Source organism: Eublepharis macularius, chromosome 2 (assembly GCF_028583425.1).
Source record: "Eublepharis macularius isolate TG4126 chromosome 2, MPM_Emac_v1.0, whole genome shotgun sequence".
NCBI classification, from domain to species: Eukaryota; Metazoa; Chordata; class Lepidosauria; order Squamata; family Eublepharidae; genus Eublepharis; species Eublepharis macularius.
The window spans coordinates 211,512,819-211,536,052 of record NC_072791.1 but is presented as its reverse complement, the minus strand read 5'-3'; the positions used below and the strand labels follow the sequence as shown (position 1 = coordinate 211,536,052).

Here is a 23,234-nt window from a genome sequence, read left to right as displayed (position 1 = left end):
GAGCTTTGTAAGTGATAACCAATACCTTGAACTGAGCATAATAACTAATGGGTAGCCAGTGGAGTGACTGCAGGATGGGAATGATGTTCATGCTCCTGCTTGCTCCTGATAACAGTCGAGCTGCAGTGTTTTGCACTTTGCAAAGAAGCTGTCTGTGTGGTTCTTTGCTTTTGTGTGGTCAGCTGCCTCAGCAACACAAGGCTCACTCCAACACCCCATTTTAAATGTGAGGCCAGCAAGACAAATGGGATTGCACACAGGCTTAGTATCTCATTGCTCATCACTTAGATGCTCCCTGAGGATGCCACTGCCGACCATTTTTTGCTGCTTCCGGCTGCTTCCTGGTCTTAGTACCTTCCGACTTTCACTTGCTCATGAGGCTGAACAGACCATTTTCCTTGCTGCAGATCTACATTTATCTTCCATGTTCTGTCGGGTATCTGTCCAGGGATTCTTGTGATGTGACAAATGTGTAATGTGTTTTCTCTGGGTTGCTTCATGTGCAGTTCTCATATAGCCCTAAAATATCTACAGGTTTTCTGGACCTCTGCTGCCTGTCTGCACCATATCTTGGTGCAGGAATCCACCATTGACCTTGAGTAAAGTTCTGTAACCTTTATAAACTATTTACTTGTGTTCCTACTTTGGAAATAGTAGGCAAGGAACCCCTGGTGGGATTCCTCACCCTTGAGAAACTCCATCCTAACTAAGCTTTAGAATAATTGCACAGCAGAAGAAGTTCCATCCTAGAGCCAAGCCATTTGGTATACTCCATATGCGATCAGCCAGGCTACACTCGTTGAGATTCTGACCAGCAGGCAGAGAAAGCTTTATGGGATTGCAGTCAAACAGACAAATTTGTAAAAACCTGGGCTGTTTTCACACTACTAACCTGCTTCCATAACATTGCGAAACATCGCACAAAAAACGCGGAAGATAGTGTCTTCTCGCAAGAGTTTTGTGCGACATCGCGCAAAACTCTCGCGAGAAGATGCTATCTTCTGTGGTTTTTGCGTGATGTTTTGCAACGTTACGGAAGCAAGTTAGTAGTGTGAAAACGGCCCTGGTCTCCATTCATTGTGTTTTGGAATCCGTACAATCCTTTAGCTTCGGATAAAAAGAAGGTACTAAAATGTGTTTAATTAGTAATGGGCTCTTGTAGAAGGATATTAGTATCTGGATGAACTTTCTAGAAACTTAGAGGGACAGGTATTCTGTGCATTTGTAATAATATTTAAAAAGGAGTTGCTTTTATTGACATTTTTCATATGTTTGTAATAAAAATATTAAAACCAAAAGAAAACCAGGCAGGAAAGGAAAAGCTCTTTGCTGACTTTCTTGGTCCATGGCTTACGCTGTTGTTACCAAGTGATTTTCCTAGATTCTAATTCTTAGGGGAAATAAGCAGTGAGATAGGCAGAGACAAACCGACGAAGCCAGGCAAGGGCTTTTAAAAAAATATGCATCATGATTATGCCAATTGTATAATCATTGTAAGGAGAAGACATGGATTTATAGAGATGGATCCAAAAGCAGCATTCCACAGTTCTGTTGGCAGAGGAGGGGAAGGAGGTTTCTATCAGTTCCTTCTCTCGCTGTGGAAACCTTCTTTGCCGGAGTGTCCCCATAACTCCCAGAAGATGAATTTGGTGGGATAGCTTCAGGGACTGCAGTAGGAGAGGACAGATGACCTAGTTCTATTCCCCTGGCTTCACTTCACTGGTGATGCTTTGGATCCACTCTGTAGACAATATAAATAAACTCTATAAAACAAGGTGGTTATTTTTGCAGTGGGGTAGGAGGGTGGCTATTGTCAAATGATTCTAACTTATTTTGATGTTGCTGTTCTTTTTAACATCGAAACTCAACATAGTAAGTAATGGGGGAAGAACCCAACAAACCACAAGCAACTTCTTCCTCTTCCTTCAGGTGAAATTCACGAGCGCAGTGAAGCTGTCTGAAGCAGGGCCGGGGAGTGGTCTGGAGAATGGGCGGGACGAAGAGGAGAATTTCTTCAAGCGTCTTGGTAAATGGCGCACCTGCCGAAGAAATCCATCCAAGCTCCATCACACAGAAGAAAAAGATGGTTAGAAATCAGGGTTCTGTTTCGTCAGTCCTTTTTACTTTTCCTCCTCTCCTTCCATCCCAGCTTCCCTTAAACCTTTATTTTTAATTTCCTCTTACCCTTTTAAGCACATCCCTGTTTTATTTCTTTCTGGCTCTTCACACTTTGTAGCCATTTTCCTTCCCCGTTTCTTCCCATGCCACTTTGATTTCAATGAAACTCTAACCAAGAAGGACAAATAAAAAGCAGATATGGGTCAGCAAACAAAAGTAACATTTGGACTCCCAAAATGAAATGCACCAAATTGTGTGGGGGAAATTGAAATTGTTATATTGAAGGACAGATCTAGTCCCAAACATATCTTGCTACTATTTCACTCTTTCATGTGAAATAGATGAGCCCACTAGCTTTTATTTCCTGTTGTTCATCATCTACCATTTCCTGTAAACTTCAGCACTGATGAAATGGAAAACCCTGTACAAAATGTGATTTAATTATCTCTTTTCTTCTGTGTTTGCATGTGTTGTGTCGCCATACCATTACTTAGGAGATGCTGTCCCATCTTCTGCACAAAATTGCCAGTAATATTTAAGCCATTCTCTGAGATATACAATTAACTGTTGTGTTGTTTTTAAAGCACTTGATATATAAAAAGAAATCGAGTTCCTTCCCTATACGAAAGGGATTGGAATGTTATGCTTTCAACTACTTAGCAGGCATTCGGCTGCAGAGTTCCTTGTTACCAAGGAAACAACCTTGCATTGTGACATTCCCCTATTTCTGTACTGAAAGAGGATTGCAGCATCCCATCTCAATGAGTTCTGTTCCTTTGTTATTTTTCATAGCACTCATCACAACCTGACATTATTTATTACATTGTCAAAAATGACGATGGCATCGGTTCATCTGCGTATGCATCCTCCATTTCTCTATCACACAATACATTTCTGTACAAAGAGAATACTGTCTTCAGACACTTCGGTAACACCAAACCAGTGCCATGTATTGTCGCCGTCACATGTTATTTGAAGAAGAAGTGATTGAGCTCTTTTTGATCCCAGTGTACCTGGAAGGCCTTGAATATGCCCTGTGGGATTTTTGACTTTTCCTCCCCTCCCCTTGCTGCCGTATCACAATATGCTTTTAAAAATCTACTGAGTTTCAGAGGAATTTGTTTATGTGCTATTAGACACGTGCTGCTGCTTGACAGTTGCGAGCCTTGATATTCCTCCTATGCAGGGCTTTTTTTCTGGGAAACGAGGTGGTGGAACTCAGTGGGCTGAGCGGCGTGGAGGGCAATCTAAACTCCCCCCTGTCTGGAGATCAGGGGGCGTGGCCACCAGCCATGTGACCATTTTCAAGAGGTTCTGGAACTCCATTCCCCCGCGTTCCTGCTGAAAAAAAGCCCTGCTCCTATGGCTAAACATAGATTTGTCATTTGAAACCATATCTGGAACTTGAAGAGCTGGTTCATGTATCGGTTACAAGACTGAGCTACAGCCCCCTCCCCCCTTCCATTTTGACCAATTCACACATTACAAAAGCCAAGCGCCCCCTGTGTGGACTTTCAACAGAGACACTCTGGGACTTCTGCACTGTGAATTTAATTCAGTTAATTAATTAATTATTTATAAATAAATAAATGTATGTATTAATTTAAAACATTTCTTAGCCACCTTGCTACCCTGCGGGAACAAAAGCCAACTTACAATATAAATAAAATAACAATTACAAAATGAATAAAAAACAAAGTTTAAAAACAACAGTTTAGGACAGCCAATGAACATAAACACGCAGTCCATTAAAAGTAGTCCTAAATCAAAACATCTTCGGCTGCCTCCTGAAGATCGGCAGTGAGGTGGCCAGGGTGCTGTTCCTTAAACATGGGACTGCTACTAAAAAGGCCGTCTCTCATGTGCCCACCAGGTGAGCTTCTTCAGCTGTCATGAGGGCCTCTCCCCGTGAGCTTAATTCCTGAGCAGCAATATATGAGAGAAACCAATCCTTCAGATACTCTGGTCCCAAGTCATGTAAGGCCTTAAAGGCCCAATCCAGTACCTTGAACTATGCTTAGGAGCAGATTGGTTGCCAAGATAATTACTGTAATATTGGGGTCACATGCTCCCGATCTCTGTCTCCAACCAACAATCTAGCAGCAGCATTCTGCCCTAGCTGTAGCTTCTGAATGCTCTTCAAGGTTAGCAGCCCCAAGTAATTTATGTGAACCTAATTTGGACAATGACAGCAGTGTGTGGGGGGAAAGTGCTTGAGCCTCCCCAGCCCAGTTTTCCCAAGCTGAAGTAATTTGAGGGAGCTGCTATTTGCCCACTAAGGAAACTTAAGGAAACATATAATTTCCTCAGAGGGTAAACAGAGGCTCCAGGGAGCTGTTTTCTAGTCAGGAAACAGCTCTCCATATGCCCTTTGGTTCCAATTCAAATTGAACAACAAAAACCACATTTGATTTATATACCGACCTTCAGGACAATTTAACACCCATTCAGAGCATTTTACAAAGTTTGTTTATTATTATCTTCATGACAATCACCCTATGAGGTGGGTGGGGTTGAGAGGTCTGGAAGAGCTGTGACTGACCCAAGGTCACCCAGCTGGCTTCAAGGGGAGGAGTGGGGGATCAAATTAGAGTCCTGCCACTCTTAACTCCTACACCAAACTGGTTCACCCCAAATTTCCCACAAACTGGGAAATTAAGTTCCAAGCACAGAACTCCCAAGGCACGTCTGATTGAAGCCCTTGTAGTGGCCATGTGGTGGACAGGAGGACTCTGAAATGTGAACCAGCTGCCCGGTTTTCTGTCATCATGAATAATTCATAAGCAAGACTCCTTTTCCAAATTTTAGGCCCCCATCTGCACTATTTATTTATTTACTTTATTTATAGTCGGCCTTTCTGACACTCCAGGCAGATTGCACAGCATAAGTCCAATACAATTAACAGCACAGGTCATCCAATAAAACAGTGCAATAGAATTTGTATTGCAGAAATCTAAAAGCAAGCATGAGTGGAGCTGAAACAACCTGAAACAAAGCATGTGCATTTAAACATGACATGATAAACGATGCAGAGTGTACATACTAGGAGCATACTTACAGCAGCAGACAGAGCATAGTACTATAGTCCACAGTCTCCAGTGCCGGATCTAGGGTTGCCTGCACCTGGGGCAACCCTAGGCCAACCCCTTTGTGTGCGCTCGCTCCCCAAGCTGCGTGATGACGTCACTTTGGTGATGTCATCACGCAGGGCGGAACAGTGGAGGCAGCATGCGGAGCTGGGATGCCGCCTGCGCCATTCACCTCGCCTCGCAGCCCCCTGTGCTGCTTTCACCTGCACCACAGGACGGGGCGGCCGGCTTGCTGCGCACCCCCTGCCCTGCAGGGCAGGCAAAAGGCAGCGTGGCCACCCGCACCATTTGCCTGCCCTGCAGGACAGGGGGTGTGTGGCAAGCCGGCCGCCCCCTGTCCTGCAGGGCAGGCAAAAGGCAGTGAGGGGGGCTGGGAGGCTGCCCACGCTGCTGCCTGCACCCGCTGGTAGCTGCTCCTGGCGCCCCCTCCCTGGTGGCACCGGGGGCAGACTACCCCCCTGCCCCCCCTCGATCTGGCCCGGACAGTCTCTATCCCATTGCCAAAGCATCTTTCTGAACCATTTCAGTTCCATACAGCCTTATTACCTGTGTACGAAAGCCCTCCTGAATAATTCAGTTTAGCATAGTCTGTGGAAAGCCAGGAGAGTGGAAGTTTTCCTAACCTCCTCGGGTAGGCCATTCCATCAAGTGGGGGCCACCACGGAGAAAGCACATGTATGGGCAGTTGTTGATTTTTCCAGTTTTCAGAGCGGCACCTGCAGAAGGCCCTGTTCAGATGAATGAAGCTGTCATAGCAGGACTCAGGGAAAAAGGTGGTTCTGCAAATATGATGGAACAAGACCATGGAGGGCTTTGTATGTGATAGCCACTACCTTAAACTAAGCCCGGTAACTGATGGGCAGCCAATGAAGTGATTGCAGAATGGATATGATTTGCACGCTCCACTCAGCTCCTGATAGTAACTAAGCTGTGGTGTTCGGTACCAATTGGAGTCTCTGAACTGATGTCAAGGAGAGACCTGTGTAGAGTGCATTATAGTAATCTAGTCTTGCTGTTACAGTGACATGGATCCAGGTGGCCAGATCAGCTGTGTTAAGGTAAGGTGGCCGCCTTGCAGGTTATTCTGAGTCAGAAGAAAGTTGTTTCTTGCAGCTACATTAACTTGCTTTTCCAGAAGCAGTGCTGGATCTAGTTTGACCCCTAGGCTCTTAACCAAGTCAACAAGGGTCAGCTGATTCCCCTCAAAGGTGAGAAGCACAGTGTCCTTTAAGATCTCCACCTTCATAGCATCACAGCTAGCTGTCTGTTCTTGACATTGTAGAGGGTCAGATTTAGGTGGTGGGAGACGTTGAGATACCTGAAACAATTGGGAAGGCCATGAACTGACGGATGTAACGGTAGCAAAGAAATAACATTTCTTTGCGGCTATCACATAAGTGTTCCAATGGGTTCTATATCATGCCCTGTTAGATTCAGGGCAGCTCTTAAAAATTCAACGAGAGCAGGTACAGCTCTGAACGCTGGAATTGTTACATAAATGATCACCCCTATGATAAAGGCTGTGGTCATGAGTGACCCGGATACGATTCCATTCCAGCAACAATGAAGCTCAAATTTTAGCACTTTTTTTTTATAGTTCAGCAAGAACATCTGAGTTTCATGAGGAAATTCATTTTTAAAGCTAAATGGGAATTTCCTGTTTTCGAAGCTATGAAATTCATTCATTTTTAACAGAAATGCAATTTTGAGTAAGCCCTGTGATGGTGTGAGAAGCTGGGATGGATTCTTCAGAGAAGACCCAATCCCTTGCCACTGCTGTTCTCAGGCGCCTTAGCTAATTAAGCATGAGGCCCAATCCTGACCAGATAACCTATTTTCCCCATCACTTTCAGCTTCCCAGAGATGATTTGATCAGTATGAGTTACACAAACCTTTCTCATCTTTTTTCCCTTCTGCTGTACTCTAAATTCCTAAAAGGAGGCTAAGTACCTCCATACCTTATTTAGCCACAAGTGGGAAAAATGGGAAAGTCTTTGTTTTTGGTAAGATTTGGGTCCAGTAGCATCTTAGAGACCAACTAGATTTCTAGAATATAAGCATTTGAGAGTGAAAGCTTTCTTGGTCAGATACCATGATTTAACCTGCTTAAATTCACCCAGCAATTCAAAGGAGAGTGAGGAGATTCAGTATGTGAGGGCATGACACTGTCTTTTCAGTCTCAAGACTGAGGACAAGTTATTGTTCAACCCGTGTAGCTTCGTCCTTGGTTCTGGCTTTGAGGTCATGCAAGATTGTGGAAAATCATTGGAGAATTCATTGGAGAGTAGATACAATTATTATTCAGCAACCAGCTAAAGACTCTCAAGTTTGATAGAGGAGCAGAAGAAGGAAGGAGGATTCCAGTTCTTCCCCATCCTTGCACCCTTACTTCTCCCCAGTTTTACTCAAACCGGCATCTAGTTTTAATTGTTAATTGCAAGCCACTTTGCTGTAACTTCCCTATGTTCACGAATGTATGCCTCAGAGCACCAGCAGAATGCCTTTTACTTGTCCATGACTAACCCCCCCCCAGCCCCCCCAAACTCTGAGATTAGGGTTAAAGGGTTGAAGAATAAGATACAGAACAGGGTTTATGTTCAAAAACCACCAGAAATTCTTCACTGCAGAAAATGAGAAGGCTGAGGGAATGTAATATCCAGATAATGTCAAACCCTACCACCTCTTGCTACAGAAAAATAAGGCCTTTGAGAGGATCTAAATAAATTCCAGCCATGGATAGATAACGGTATGCCATATTACAGAAACGTGGCTTTGTCTAAAATGTCCACGTTTGCCTGCTTGCGATAACTATCGTACATGCAAACTGTAGATTGGAGACAACAATTGGCGCTAAAAGTTCAACTACATTTTACACTTGAATATACCGTTAATTTTGATGTTATTTGTAGTCTGTTAAATAGCCCACCTCTCCAAAGCTGCATGATTATGATTATCCCCAGATACCGTGTGGTATATATCTAACAGTGTGTGGAGGTATTACTATTAATAAACCTATTCAGTATGAGATCACCAGGCCCCCATTCCCTGCCATTGCTGGACTCCAATTCGTGGCATCAACCGGCCCCAGCCAAAGAGTTCATGGGGGCCTGGGACACCCTTCATTGTACTAACACCTCTTCATCATAAAATTTCTGGCTATTGGCCTGGCCCCTCATCTAAAAAATAACTATGAAAAAGGTGTAGAATTCAGCAGACGTGGAATTGACCTAACCTGCAAACTTTCACACTGGTTGTTGCCCCCCATGCCACTCTGGTTGAATGGAAATAGTGAGATGCAAGAACCCTGAAGGATCCTAGACTTCATTAAATGCTTCTGAATGTTGGAGGTAATTTCATTGGGATTAGTTATTCAATCAGATTTTGATATAATAATACTAACATTCGATTTATATACCGCCCTTCAGGACAACTTAACACCCACTCAGAGCAGTTTATAAGTGTTATTATTATCCCCACAATCAGGGCTTTTTTTCTGGGAAAAGAGGTGGTGGAACTCAGTGGGTTGCCCTTGAAGAAAATGGTCACATGGCTGGTGGCCCCGCCCCCTGATCTCCAGGCAGAGGGGAGTTTAGATTGCGCGGAGGGCAATCTAAAATTGCGCAGAGGGCAATCTAAATTCCCCTCTGCCTGGAGATCAGGGGGCGGGGCCACCAGCCATGTGACCATTTCAAGAGGTTCCAGAACTCCGTTCCATCGCGTTCCAGCTGAAAAAAAGCCCTGCTTACAACAATCACCCTGTAAGTGTGTGGGGCTGAGAGAGCTAGAAGCTGTGACTGACCCTAGGTCACCCAAGATGGCTTCAAGCGAAGGAGTGGGGAATCTAACCCTGTTCTCCAGATTAGAGTCCTGCCGCTCTTAACCACTACACCAAACTGACGAGTTACATTCTGAATCTTGTCCCTAATACAGCTTTTTCTCTATCTCTCCATTTAAATCCTGGCAGAAAAGGACTTTTTTTGTGAAGTATGCAGTGATACTTTCCTTTTCCAGAAAGGCAAATGTGTGGTGTGGTGCTGGAAAGTGCCATCAAGTCACAGATGACTTATGGCAAACCCCACCCCCCCAATAGAGTTTTCAAGGCAAGAGAAAAACAGAGGTGGTTTTCCATTGCCTGCCCCTAGACTTCCTTGGTGGTCTCCCATACAAGTACTAACCAGGGCTGACCCTGACTTAGCATTAGCGGCTGAGATCTGACAAGATTAGGCTAGACTGAGCCATTCAGGTCATGGCAGAAAGGCAAATACTAAAAAAGGCACTGAGCTCCCATTTAGACTTGGATAAAATCAGCTGGATAAATGTGCCTTTGCATAGAAGTGAAGGTACCCTGCATCTTCCTCAGGCACATCCAGATGTCTTTAGTTCTGGGCACTGTTTTCCTTTGGTACATCATAACATATTCGAACCGCGCTGAGATGGTCTGTAAGATACTTCACAGATGTCATTGCTGTGGTCACCATTTGCTGTGGACATTCATGTCTCAGTCCTCATGCCAGGCCTGTGCAAGGACCAACAGATAACAGCCACGAGTGCCAAGATTTTGTTGGAACCTGTGTTATATTTAAAACTCTTGTGTGGCCCTTCTGTTTCCCCTACCCCTCCGTTTTGTGCTCTCTTTGATCTACCTCAAGGCTGCCAGACTTACGATGATCACCTGGCTTCCAACCAAGATGGAGGCAAATCCAAGAACGTTGTGAACCTCGGAGCAATACGGCAAGGCATGAAGCGTTTTCAGTTTCTCTTAAACTGCTGCGAACCTGGGACTATACCTGATGCCTCTATCCTGGCGGCTGCCCTTGATCTTGTAAGTCACTGCATGAATTCTCATGAATAATGCTCACAACCAGTATTTCAATAATATACAGTCTAGAATATCCGGAGGTATCGCATTCATCATTTAATAAATGTTGGGGTGGAGGGGAGAAGAAAAAGGAAAGTAATAGAATCTCTAGGAATAATGATGAACAAAGTGCATTTTATCATTCTATGAATATAAACACAGAATTGAGTGGAGTCCAATAAAAATAGCTCCTGTCATATTTAGATTTCTTTAAGGCTCTGCATTACACAAGTAGTCCATTTGCTAAGCTTTTCCAAATGTCTCAGAGCCATACACAGTATGCAGAGTTTTGTTTGCCATAATTTGGAGAAGTTCAGCCGAAGTTATAAATAAATGAAAGCAAACCATAGCTGCCTCTTCTTACTCACTGGGAGAGGAGGAAAGAAGAGTTCAAAGCAATCTGGTTTATGCCTTATTTATTGAATGGTGATTTGTGAATTTGAGGCCTACATGATCCAAGCCCAGAACAGATTGCAACGCAATCCATTGGGTTGCTGGAGCAACTTTACACATCTGGCTTTCCTCTCATCTCATCCGCCACTGGAAAACTCTTTTCCTGTTGTTAGTTTTATGGGCATTGCCATTCAAAGCCATACTTTGTATTCATGTATTGTGTTGCATGGCATGCATGGTGTGTTTTTATAGGTCCCTATGCACATATTTATGCTTCACCAGCATACTCAAGTCTGTTCAGTGCCTTAGGGACATTTTAAAACCTGCGTGTTTGGGTTGATTTCTAGTGGATGGTGTCAAAAGAAGCGTGACACACACATACTTTTTTTTTTGCTTAAACATGCTACGTTAGTGGCTTCTGCTACACCACTGTGTAGGGTTTCTAACCTCCAGGTGGAGCCTGGAACACTCCTGGAATTACAGCTGGTCTCTAAACTACAGAACTCAGATCCCCTGGAGAAAAACGGTAACTTCAAAAGGCAAACTTTAATGCATACTATATTATATACTATTGTATACTGTACTCTCCAAATTCCACCCTCTGCAAGCACTGGCCTGCAAATCTCCAGGAATTGTCCAGGCCAGAGCTGGCAACCCTCTTATGTCCGCAGCCCTGCACTCACATCTTTACCTTTCCTAATGTACGGAAGAAAGTGACAAAAGTTTCATCCAGAGATAACTTGAGTGTGATTTCTTTTCATTACGGTGAGTTTATGAAACTAGGGCCGTTTCCAGACAGCTTACCTGCCCCCGGAACGTTGCGCCATGTTGCGGGGGAAACGCGAAATATCGCGTTTTCTCGCGCGAGTTTTGCATGATGTCACGCGATGTCGCGCAAAACTCGCGTGAGAAAACGCGATATTTCGCGCTTTCCCCGCAACATGGCGCGACGTTCCGGGGGCAGGTAAGCCGTCTGGAAACGGCCTAGGTTTTTGCCTTGCCACTGCCATTCAAAGCCTTAATAAATAAAGGTTTTGTCAGTCAGAGGGATTGATAGCAAGAGCCAGTGGGGCCCAGGGAGGTTTCTGTTTTGAGCTCCGCATTACGGGTCATCCCTAGATTTCAGGGCATGTGCGCATCGGGGAGGGGACAGTGCTAGAGAACAAACCGGGATCGAAGCATTTGTATGTCCCATGAACCCAGCGTTAAATTTAAATGCTGTCTCAACAGAGGCAAAGATTCTGTGGAAGGTGAACTGACCCTACTTGCGTATGTTAGTCAGTGTTTTCACATTATAACTATGTTAAAGTTATATTAAATTATTTGGAGGAAAAGTATAGCTTGTATTAGACTTGCCGATCTCCAGGTGAGGCCTGGAAACCTAGAATTAGAACTGATCTCCAGACTAAATATCAACGTTGGAGGCATCACGTCTCTTCTCAGCTCCCTTCCCCCTGAAAAAAACCTCCCCAACCTCCATCTCCAAAGTCTTCAGGAATTTCCCAACCTGGAGTTGGAAACCTTGCCCTAAGCAAAGTTACACCCTTCTTAGTCCATCGAAGTCCACTGCGGGGTGTAATTCTGCTAGGCACTGGGGATTAATCGGATCACCTCCTTGTGATCAGCCAATATTTGTTGCTGCAGCCGTGTGATTCTATGAGAAATGAGTGTGTGCATGATTTGATTTTTAAAATTTTCCAATATGGATAAATGTAAATATAAATACATGCATTACACAAACATAATTTGTCTACTACTTCAGAACTCAGAAGAAATGGCACTACAGAAACAATCATATCTCTGCAGGATTTCGTCAGAATGTTAGTTATTTCTTTAAAAATAAAACCCACTCTCACCAGGTATTCATCAATGTCTGAATGCTGTTCTTTCTGAAATGTTCCAATATCCGTGATATAGTACAGGGGCTGATTGAGTAAGTCATGCCTTACTTACTGGATGGCAACCTGGGTAAATGGGCAGTGCACGGGCCCCCAGCCAGCATGATGACATCACTTCCTGTGCAAAGGAGTACTCCCGCACCCAGAGTGACAATGTCACTTCTGGAAGTGGACATCATGCTGCCCTCAAGAGTGCAAAAGCACTTCACACAGGGCCAATTTCTGCCCCAAATAGGCAAATTCTTACAGAAGCAGCCATGCATGAAGCATGGGAGCAGTCCTACAGCCAGTGTGCAGCTAGCACATGGTCAGCACATGGCTAGCACAATGACATCTCCTGGAATGATTTCCAGAAATGCAGAGATCATCCTTAAGGGAACTCTATGACATTGTACCGCTCTGAGGTCCCTCCCCTCCCCAAACCCCGTCCTCCCCAAGTTCCATCCCCAAATCTTTGGGAATTTCCCTTCCCAGAGGTAGCAATGCTACACACATCCTTTTTTTTCTCAAAGAGTTCACAGGTCTCTGCTCATCCTGAGACATAAAAATAGTCCCACAAAATGCTCTTAAAAGTTCACGGGTTTTTTTGCCTAAACCTTTGAATATATCAATGCCAAAATATCTGTGACACCCACTTGCCTCCCAAGACCAGAACCAGTAACCCCTGATGATAGGATCTTCTACAGAACTTGAGATCCATCCGAATCAATGCCCATACATGAATTGATCAGTGGAAAGCCTCATAGGAAGATGTGAGGTACCGTGAAGAATAAATAAATGACATAAATAATGAAGGAAGGTGAGGGTTATTAGCTAAGCAGGATTGGCCTTGATTAGCAATTGAATGGGAGACCTCCAACAAAGACCAGGGCCGTTTCCACATGGTTTGCCTTGTTCCGGAAAACAGCGAAATCTCGCACGAAATCACACGAGAAGCCGCTGTTATTGTGCGAAATTTCGCTGTTAAACGGCCCAAGACTGCAGAGGCAGGCAATGGCAAACCAGCCCTGTTAGTCTCTTGATATGAAAGTTCCACTAAAGGGGTGGGTTGCCATAAGTCAGCTATCTCTTGATGGCACTTTCCGCCATATAAAATAAGGTAATGGACAAATCGAGACTTTGTAGTTAATATTCTATGGGAAGAATCCATTTCTCAGCTGTGTTTCGCTTTGTTTTCTGTTGTCGGTGGAAGTGGTAACCTGTGATTCTTTTCAGCTACGCATCTCCTGGCTGATTCATTTCTCCTCATTTGTGATGTGTTTCTCTGTGGTGTGAATTCATCCTTCTCCATTTCTGTCACACACCTTCATCTTTCTCTTGCTGCTGCTTCAGATTGCTCTTGGCACCAGGTAAGCTACTGCAGGGTATTTGTGTAATCCTCTGACATTCAGCATGTTATAAACCTCCTCTGAGGAGAAGGTTCATAACATTTGCATTATATTGAGAATGGGCTGAGAGGGCCATGCCTCTTGCATCTCTCTTGTCTGAGAGCCAAGCTACAAGTGACGCCTGACACAGGTTGGACACTTGTCAGCTTCCCTCAAGTTTTGATGGGAAATGTAGGCATTCTGGTCTTGCAGCTTGGCATTCCATTTAATTGAAGGTTACAGAGCGATAGTCTATGGGAGGGAGAACATGCGGTCGGGAGGGGAGTGCAGGCGTTGGGCTCTCGTCAGGTGCCCCCCTTCCCCTCCACTGTGTGTGTGTGGGGGGAGGGTTCTGTAAACTTCAATTAAATGGAGAGCCAAGCTGTAAGACCAGGATGCCTACATTACCCATCAAAACTTGAGGTAAGCTGACAAGTGTCCGACCTGTGTCAGGTGTCACTTGTAGCTTGGCTCTGAGAAAAGTCTTTCATACAAAATCCTGTTGAAGCTTAGTGAGGCATTTATGCTGCTCATCCCCTTTGAGCAACTGAAGGGAGGACAGGTTGGAAAAAGCTCTAACAGCAATGTTTTGTGGTTTATGATTTGAAATCCCATCTGTAGCAGTATTTCTCAAAACTTTTGAACCCCCCCCCCCCATTTACTCTGTATTTGGTCTCTTCCCCCCGTGGCAGTGATCTCTGAAAAGCAAGCCCAGGCATCCTTAGACACTCCTCCATATATATGCATACGGACACGCACGTGAAGCTGCCTTACACTGAATCAGAACAATGGTACATCAAGGTCAATATTGTCTACTCAGATTGGCTCTCCAGGGTCGTGTTTCCCAGCTAGAGTTCCACGGAACCCTGGGGTTCTGTAAGAGAAATTGTCATGGGATCAATGAGAGATCATGGAATGAATAAATAAAAATTTCGCAGTAACGTGAAAAATTCCAAATATCCCTTGAAATATTTATTTATTTTATTTTATTTATGTCATTTGTAAGTCTGTCTTTCTTACTGAGACTCAAGACAGATTACACAGTGTCAGATTAGTACAGTCAATATCAAGGACATTTCCATAAACAATGTCATAGGGGCTGTTTTCACACTGCTTACTGGCCACGGAACATCATGCTGTGCTCCCGGAACGACAGCATCTTCCAGGCGTGATTTCGCGCGAGAACTGCTGTTCTCACGTGAAATTGTGCCAGGAAGATGCTGTCATTCCGAGAACACAGTGCGATGTTCTGTGGCCGGTAAGCAGTGTGAAAATGGCCAGGGTAAATAAATGTAAGTTTACAAAGACATGACATTAGCAAAAATCCAATAGAGTTGGAGAAATGCTGAAACAGAACATAAGCAATTTTAGGATTAATATTAGACAACAGGTAGCTCATATGAGCATATATTTAAAGCAACAGGCCGAACATAACCATAGATCAGTTCTGATCTGCATCCTTTTGTTTACTGATGAAATGGCATAATGTAATCTTTAATACATATGGATATGCACAATTTGGTGCGTATGAGAGCCAGTTTGGTGTAAGAGCGCCAGACTCTAATCTGGAGAACTGGGTTTGATTCCCCACTCCTCCACTTGAAGCCACTGAGTGACCTTGGGTCAGTCACACCTTCTAGTTCTCTCAGGCCCACCCACCTCACAGGGTGTTTTGTTGTGGGGATAATAATTACATACTTTGTAAACTGCTCTGAGTGGGCATTAAGTTGTCCTGAAGGGCGGTATATAAATTGAATGTTGTTGATTATTATTATTATTAATATCTGCCTCATTAAAATTGCCTTGTAACAAAATTACCATGCAAAACCATTCTAATTCCTATCACATTAGGTGATTATGGTAAGTGACATTGCATTATTTTGTGATTGCTTGTTTTTTAATGCTTGTTTTTAATGCTTGTTTTTTAATGGTTGGTGTTCCAGGAGGCACCAGTGGTCGCAAGATCAGCCCTTTTCCTGGAATGTGCTCGATTTGTTCACCGCTGCAATCGTGGCAATTGGCCAGAATGGATGAAAGGACATCATGTGAACATCACGAAAAAGGGCCTTTCCCGTGGGCGCTCCCCAATAGTGGGAAATAAACGCAACCAGAAGTTACAATGGAATGCAGCCAAGCTCTTTTACCAGTGGGGAGATGTAAGTTTGCATTTTTGTCTTCTTCTATGTTACTGATAAAAGTGAGCACTTTTCCAAGCAGAATTTCTGGTCATTAAGCATTTAGTCAAACATCATAGGCAAAGAACAGCTGGAAGCAAGAAACTGAAAGGTCACTATTGCTACATATTATTATACTATAAAGTACCATTTTTTAATATTTTAAACTACTCACATCCAAAAAACAGTTGGGCAAAGAGGAATAGGTTTGGAATCAGCTGTTTTTAAATAATGGTAAAGGCTTTGACTCTTGTGGGATTTGACAACCTGTTAACTCTGAATCTTCATACAATGTAGGATCTAAGCTATCTGATCATCAGAATCACATAATGTAGCTTAAGTTGAATTCTGTGGCTTTGGATTGTGTGTGGAAGATTAGATTACATATTTTAATATGCTTCATTTTCAGGACTGTAGCTAGGATGTGGCCAGGAGGTACTCCAATCCCCCTGGATTACTGTCTCCATCTAAGAATTTTTTGAACATATTTTCTTTAATTATTAACACAATGGCTTCCATTCCATTCCAAGATAGAGATTTTTTAACATTTTGGCCTAAGCAATCATTTCAGCGTCCAGCTCTTTCAGTCACATCTATATCTGAACATGGCCATTTCCACACATCCTTAAAGGGTCAGCCCATCCACCGAACACTGCTGGCTTTCCCCCTTCATTCCACACTTCTCTGATTTCAAGACGGTAGCAGGCTATTTGGCTTCCCTTTTTTTGGCACCTTTTCTGAGAACGCACTTTTCCTGTGGTCCCCGAAAAGGTGCCAATAAAACAGAAGCCAAACAGCCTGTTACCATTTTGAAATCGGAGATGTGTGGAGTGAAGGGGAAAAGCTGGCTGCATTCCGTGAGTGGGCTGTTCCTTTAAGGACGTGTGGAAACAACCCATAGCTCCAGAATGTGGATCAAAATATCAGCACAATGGGGCCATGTATACAGCAGGGTGTTTTTTGTACAAATCAGGCACAGATTCAGGTTTGAGGGGAAAAACTTAAAAGAAAAAAAGGGGGGAATAGTAATTTCAAAAATGTTGAAGCCAATCTCAGCCTCCATTTCACAGTGGCCTACCAACTCCCATAAACAATGCAGCAGTATACAACAGCAGCTGGAGGTGAAGAGGAGAGGGAGTCACAGAGAGAAGGAGCATCAAGAAAGGAAGGAAGGAGGGCAAGAAAGACAACAGCAGGGTGAGGAAGGAAAGGCAGCAAGAATGTGTCATGGTGCTGTAGGAGCATGGGGAAGAAAGAAGCAGGACCAGTAGAGGAGGAAGAAGAGGAGGCAGTGGCAGAAACAGGGCAGGCAAAGAAGAAAGTGGTACCGCCCCACTCTAACCCAGTTGGACAGCAGGGTAGCCAGGCTTAGAGGCTTTCCTGGGTGCTTCATGCCCCAACACTTTTACCACCGTCAGCCTGCCTGGGGTGGAGAGGCATGGTCCAACCCCACATCTAGGGTTGCCAGTCTCCAGTTGGAGCCTGGAGATCTCCAGACCATAGAGATCAGTTCGCCTGGAGCAAATGGCTGTTTTGGAGGGTGGATTCTAGGGCATTATACCCTACTGAGGTCCCTCTCTTCCTCAAACCCTGCCTTCCCCAGGCTCCACCCCCAAATCTCCAGGAATTTCATAACTGAGTTTTGGCAGCCCTGCCCACTCTCACCAGCAAGCTGATGGCAAAGGACAGGCTTTCTGCTCCAAGTCTCCTCCTTTTCCTGCAGTCCAGCTGATCTGGGGGGAGAAGGAAGAGGTGGGGGTGGTGATGGGGAGGGAGGGGTGGGAGAAAAAGCAGAGACCGGATTGGGAAGTGCTGGGAAGAGGAGGAGGCAGAGATGGGGGAAGAGGAGGATGAGAAAGAAAGAAAGAAAGAAAGAAAGAAAGAAAGAAAGAAAGAAAGAAAGAAAGAAAGAAAGAAAGAAAGAAAGAAAGAAAGAAAGAAAGAAAGAAAGAAAGAAAGAAAGAAAGAAAGAAAGAAAGAAAGAAAGAAGGATGGATGGATGGATGGATGGATGGATGGATGGATGGATGGATGGATGGGAAAGACAGTGATAGGGAAGCCAGCATGGGGGTGGGATTATCACCACCACCCCCAAGGAGTCCTGAGGGTACTCAGCTTGTTATAACGTTGATGAAGTTCTTCTCAGCTCACCATGCCCTGGCAAAGCTTCACCACTCCCTGAGGTACTTTTTTTTTATATTTCAATTTATATTTCAATTTATTTTGTAACATCATCTGCTTTTTCCTGCTTTTGTTCCTGGCAGGCAATTGGAGTCCGCCTCAACGAGCTCTGCCACAGCGAGAGCGAGAGCCCTGCAAATTTGCTGGGGCTCATTTATGATGAGGAGACCAAGCGGAGGCTGAGGAAAGAGGATGAGGAAGAAGACTTTTTAGATGACAGTAAGGAGACTCCCTTTACTACAAGAACCCCCGCTTGTAAGAATCTCTGCTTTAGGAACACTTAATTTTTTTTATTTTTTTCTCTCTCATTCCCTTTCCACCCCACTGTATTCTGCACTTATCTTCCTTCCCTCTCTTTCTTTGCCTGGATGTATTGCATTTTGTATTGGTACAACTTAATAAATGGAGTAAGTTCCATAAACCAATAAAATGCAATACATTTTACTATTCAAACTGGGCCCAGGATAGTTCTCATCTTATTAAATAGTTGTTGGGACGGCTGGTGGATCCAGATAAGAATGCCCCTCCTCTATTTGCATCTGGAAGTTACATTCAGAGTAGTGCCTGGAATATAAGAAGATGGAGAAAGACATCTAGGTATAATCTCTGAATCCCTGTTAACTCTTCTCAGCGGTAAATCCATGCCTTGCACGTATACACAATTCAAACAGTTCAGTACCAGAAACGATTAACTGAAAAGATCTCCAGTAAGGTTGGCAAAGGGCTGCTTTTTGTGGGAAACTGAAGAGATGCTGCTGATCAGAACAGAAAGCACTGGACTAGAGGATGCAATACAAGTGCAATTGTAAGCAGGGCTCATTTTGAGGGGGAACGCGCAGGAATGCAATTCCGGCAGTTCCCCAAAGAGGTCACATGTCAGGTGGCCCCACCCACCTGACTCTCGGCCATTTTGGGCCCATTTCAGCCTGGATTGGGGCCGAAACGGCCCAGATCGGGCCTCTGACGGGTGGTGGATCATTCTCTCACTCAGCGCAGCAGTCCAATCCTGACCATTTTGGGCCCCTTTTTGCCATTTTGGGCCCAATTTCAGCCCTGAATGGCCAGGATTGGGTCCAAAACAGCCAGGATAGGTGATGTCAGGGGGCATGGCATATGCAAATCAGTTATGCTAATGACACACTTCCATTGATGGCAAGGGGCGTGTCATATGCTAATGAGTTATGCTAATTAGTTATGCCAATTAGTACCTCCAGCTCTTTTTCTAGGAGATGACCCCTGGTTGTAAGCAAATTTAACTCTCCCTCCCTGCTCAAGCCATTTCCCTGTGTCAAAATAGCACAGAGAGAGATTTCTTCCCATGTTTTTACTGCTCCGTGTGCACAGAATACTCCATTGGGAGCAGCAAAGACAGAGACGCCCCTCTGCTATTTTTCAAAATGGCTTGGGGGGGGAGACATGAGCCCCTCCTCCCCCTATGGTGGCATTCTGGGGCCATTTGAGCTCTCTTTTATTTTTATTTATTTATTTAATTTGACTTATACTCTGCCCTTCTCGCAAGTGGGCTCAGGGCAGCTTCCAACAGAATATTTTGTTAAAATACAATAAAACATTATTGCAAATAGCATAAAATCCAATATGAATACACATTAATGCAAACAGCATAAAAATCCACTGCTGTGTGGCTGCAGGTAACCCAGGAATCCGAACCCAGCTCTTTAAAAAGCTGCATGTCTAGCATGACCCTAAGACACAAGTGAACAGAAGGGGTTACTGCAGTTAAGACTGCATTGTAAGGCAACTTCAAACGTTTGCCTGCATCTGCTTGTCGATCTTCTTCACTGGAGGAATATGACTATATCCAATAGCTATAAATTTTTGCTGTTGGAAGATTTCTTGTTAGGTTGTTTTGACGCTATCTTCCGCTGGTTTTTTTCGCGATGTTGCGCCCCATTCTGGATGAAGGTGAGTAGCGTGGAAACGGCCCAGGGTTGCTATGCAGAGGCAGGCAATGGCAAACCACCTCTATTAGTCTCTTGCCATGAAAACCCCACCAGAGGTTGCCATAAGTCAGCTATGACTTGACAGCACTCTCCACTGCTAATAGTAAAATGACTAGTTCCCTTGCCAGTCATGAAGTCAGCCAGCAAAACTAGGTCATGGAGAGACACGATAAGTCTTTGCAAACTCTGGGGACTCCCCCTAGGTATGTGGAAGATATGGCTTAGCGAATGAACCAAAACAAAATGATTTTTTAAAAAAATCCGCTTGAATATGCTCCAGGGACCAGACAGGGTAGTTGAGAGTAAGTTGAAGGGGAAATAAAGAGGATGACAGAGATATTGATCTGCTTTTGTTCCTGAAAGCTTACAGAAACCTGGAGTTCAATGCATTCTCCTTTCCCGCAATTCCTTGCCAGCCTCCCAAGTTTGTAGAGCCTATTATTTATCAGTCAAGAAGACCACAGTTCGACAGTTTTTTTAAAAAAGCTGCATGGCTGTGTGGAACCTGACAAGATGAAAACAAACCAGGCCGCATCCCATCCCGATAGAGAGTGCAGGCTACACAAGCGATCAGTACTATATCCCCTCCAAGTATCATCTGTGTATGTACATGTGTCCGCTGCAATGTTCTCTGACTTGTGTGTGTACGTACTGCTGTTTTCCACTGAATGTGTAATGCACCATAAGAACTGTTTGTCAGCTTACTGGATTCATGCTGCTGTGACATGTTTTTAAAGAATGTTTAACTGGAAGTTATGAAACGACATGAGGATATTATTTCAAGTTGGAAAAGAACTGGGTGCTTACAACATGCAGTTTCATGTTGCTTTTAATTCTGGCTTCCACAGGGCCAGGGGTTAGTTCTCTTGAACGGCATTAATTAATTAATTTAATTAATTAATTGATTAATTAATTAATTAATATCAAGGATTGAGAGACAAAATTCCTTAATAAATATTTAATTTCCTTTAAGCATAGTACAAAAATAATCATTGTGCAATATAAAAACCATAAAGATGCAAACTGATATTTCAAGTCGCAAAGGAAAGAAAAAATAATCTTATTCCTGTATCTTGAATCTTACCATCAGGTGATTAACACTGGCTGTTTCCACACTCATTGAACTCTCGCGGCTCTTCCCCTTCCCTCCAGACATCTCCGTTTTCATAACGGTTGCAGGCTATTCCATATCTATCTTTCTAGCGCCTTTTCAGGGGCCATGGGAAAGTGTGTTCCCAGAAAAGGCACTGAAAAAAATGGAAGCCAAACAGCCTGCAACCATTTTGAAAATGGAGACGTGTGGAGTGAAGGGGGAAAGCTGCCAGTGTTCAGTGAGTGGGCCATCCCTTTAAGGACGTGTGGAAACAGCCACTGTCTCAGGTGTCCAGAGTGAGGCATTTTTCTTGCTTTATATTTGTTTGTTTTGTTATTTAATTGTTTTGATCCAATTGTTTTTATAGTTTACGTTGTGACTTGGCTTGTGTCTTGAGTTTCTCAGGAGAAAGGTGGGCATGTAAATATTTTAAATTAATAAATAAGAGATATGAGGGGACATTATTATAATCAAAAGAGTAGGAAAGGAATGAGGTGATCCGTTAAACCTATATTTGGGTCATAATTTCTTTATAATGTGCACTGCCTTGATAAATACACCAAGTCTCTCCCTATTATGGAGAGCACTGACATGCCTGTCATCAGCTGAGTAGATCCTATTCTATCAAAAAAGTGTATACATTTTATTTACACATTTTATGGGGCTGAATCATCCCATGGAAGAACGGTGGCTTTGAGGGAGCAGGTAGGAGACATGTGGCTCTGTGGTGTCCCGTCTTGTAAGTGTGTAGAATGGCCTAAAACTTATCATCCTCAATTTTCACTATTGGATCACAGAATTTATGGATACCTTCCCCTAAATTGCTTGTTTCACAGAGAAGAGACACAGAAAGAGTCCTGGGGATCTTGCACCTCCACAAAAGTTCTCTTTGGTGCTTGGTTAGGTACCAAAGAAGGATGATGAGTGATTCCGCACACGTTGGATAATGCACTTCCAATCCTCTTTATAGATCATTTAGAATGGATTTCTTTGTGCGGAACAAAAAATCCACCTCAAACGATTGATAAAGTGTATTGAAAGTGCATTATCCAACGTGTGCGGAATCAGATACAATGGCATCAGGATTATTCTTGCTAGAAGAATAGTCCATCTAAACTTCAGTGCAGTCAAAGGTTTTGCTGTGATTTCTCCACGAGTGATTGGTTGAGCTGCTGGGATATCACAGATACTCACAAATGTTCTGCCTGCTCATGGAATGCTGCTGACAGCAACGGAATATTTGTGGCAGATTTTGGGGTGGCAGAGAAAGCAATCCATTTGGCTGGGAGGAAAACTTTACAAAAGCCTTTGTGACAAGGAGGGACTGTACAGGAGCAGAATGAAGTCTGAAAATGTGTTAGGAGGAGCTCTCTGGAAGTAATAAAGCTCAGGGGTGTACTGGTCCTGAGGGGAAGGTAAGCGGACATAAGAGTAATTGAAGAGGAACTGGAGAGTAGCTATTGCAGGGCAATGGCATGCAGAGCTGTAGGCACAGGAGTTCACTCAGGTTCTGAATCTAGAAAGCTTAAGCTGGTGATGCCCAAGTTGTGGAGGGGAGAGTGAATTTCCTGCCCTGAGTTGAAGCCAGATCTGTTAGAGAGGAAGAAAGTGAGGTGGGCCTGAAGCTAGGTGTGAAAGGCCAGCCTACTGGATTGTGCTGACAGCATTCGCCAGGTTTTGTTCTGGTGGCAATTCCATCTGAGGCAAAGCTGTATTCTCTGCCTATGGAGACAGGCGAGTTGAAGAGAGAAAATGACCCAATGCAGGCCTCCCTGGACCTCCTCGCCCTCTCACATGGCTACAGTTAGGATTGCCAACCTTCAGGTGGTAGCTGAAGATTTCCACAAACTAATCTCCATGCTATAGAGATCAGTTCCTCTGGAGAAAATGGCTCCTTTGGAGGGTGGTCTTCATGACATTATACTCCAGTGGTGTCCCACCTTCCCCAGGCTCCATAAATCTCCAGGAATTTTCCAACTTGAAGCTGGCAACCCTAGCTATAGTCCACAAACAGGCCAGCAACATTAGGCACCTTTGTTTGCAAATACACAGCTCCCATTCAAGGGTTACTTGTATTCCCCACATATAAAATATGCTTGCTT

At 43.9% G+C, this 23,234-nt stretch overlaps 1 protein-coding gene across 1 annotated transcript in view; it reads left to right on the top strand.

Moving 5' to 3' along the window:
• UNC80 (unc-80 homolog, NALCN channel complex subunit) overlaps positions 1-23,234 on the top strand; it is a 195,780-nt gene that overhangs the window by 73,065 nt on the left and 99,481 nt on the right. The window contains 4 exon segments of the mRNA XM_054970127.1: positions 1,930-2,026; positions 9,857-10,029; positions 15,667-15,879; positions 18,162-18,297. Coding sequence (XP_054826102.1) covers positions 1,930-2,026; positions 9,857-10,029; positions 15,667-15,879; positions 18,162-18,297 — 619 coding nt within the window.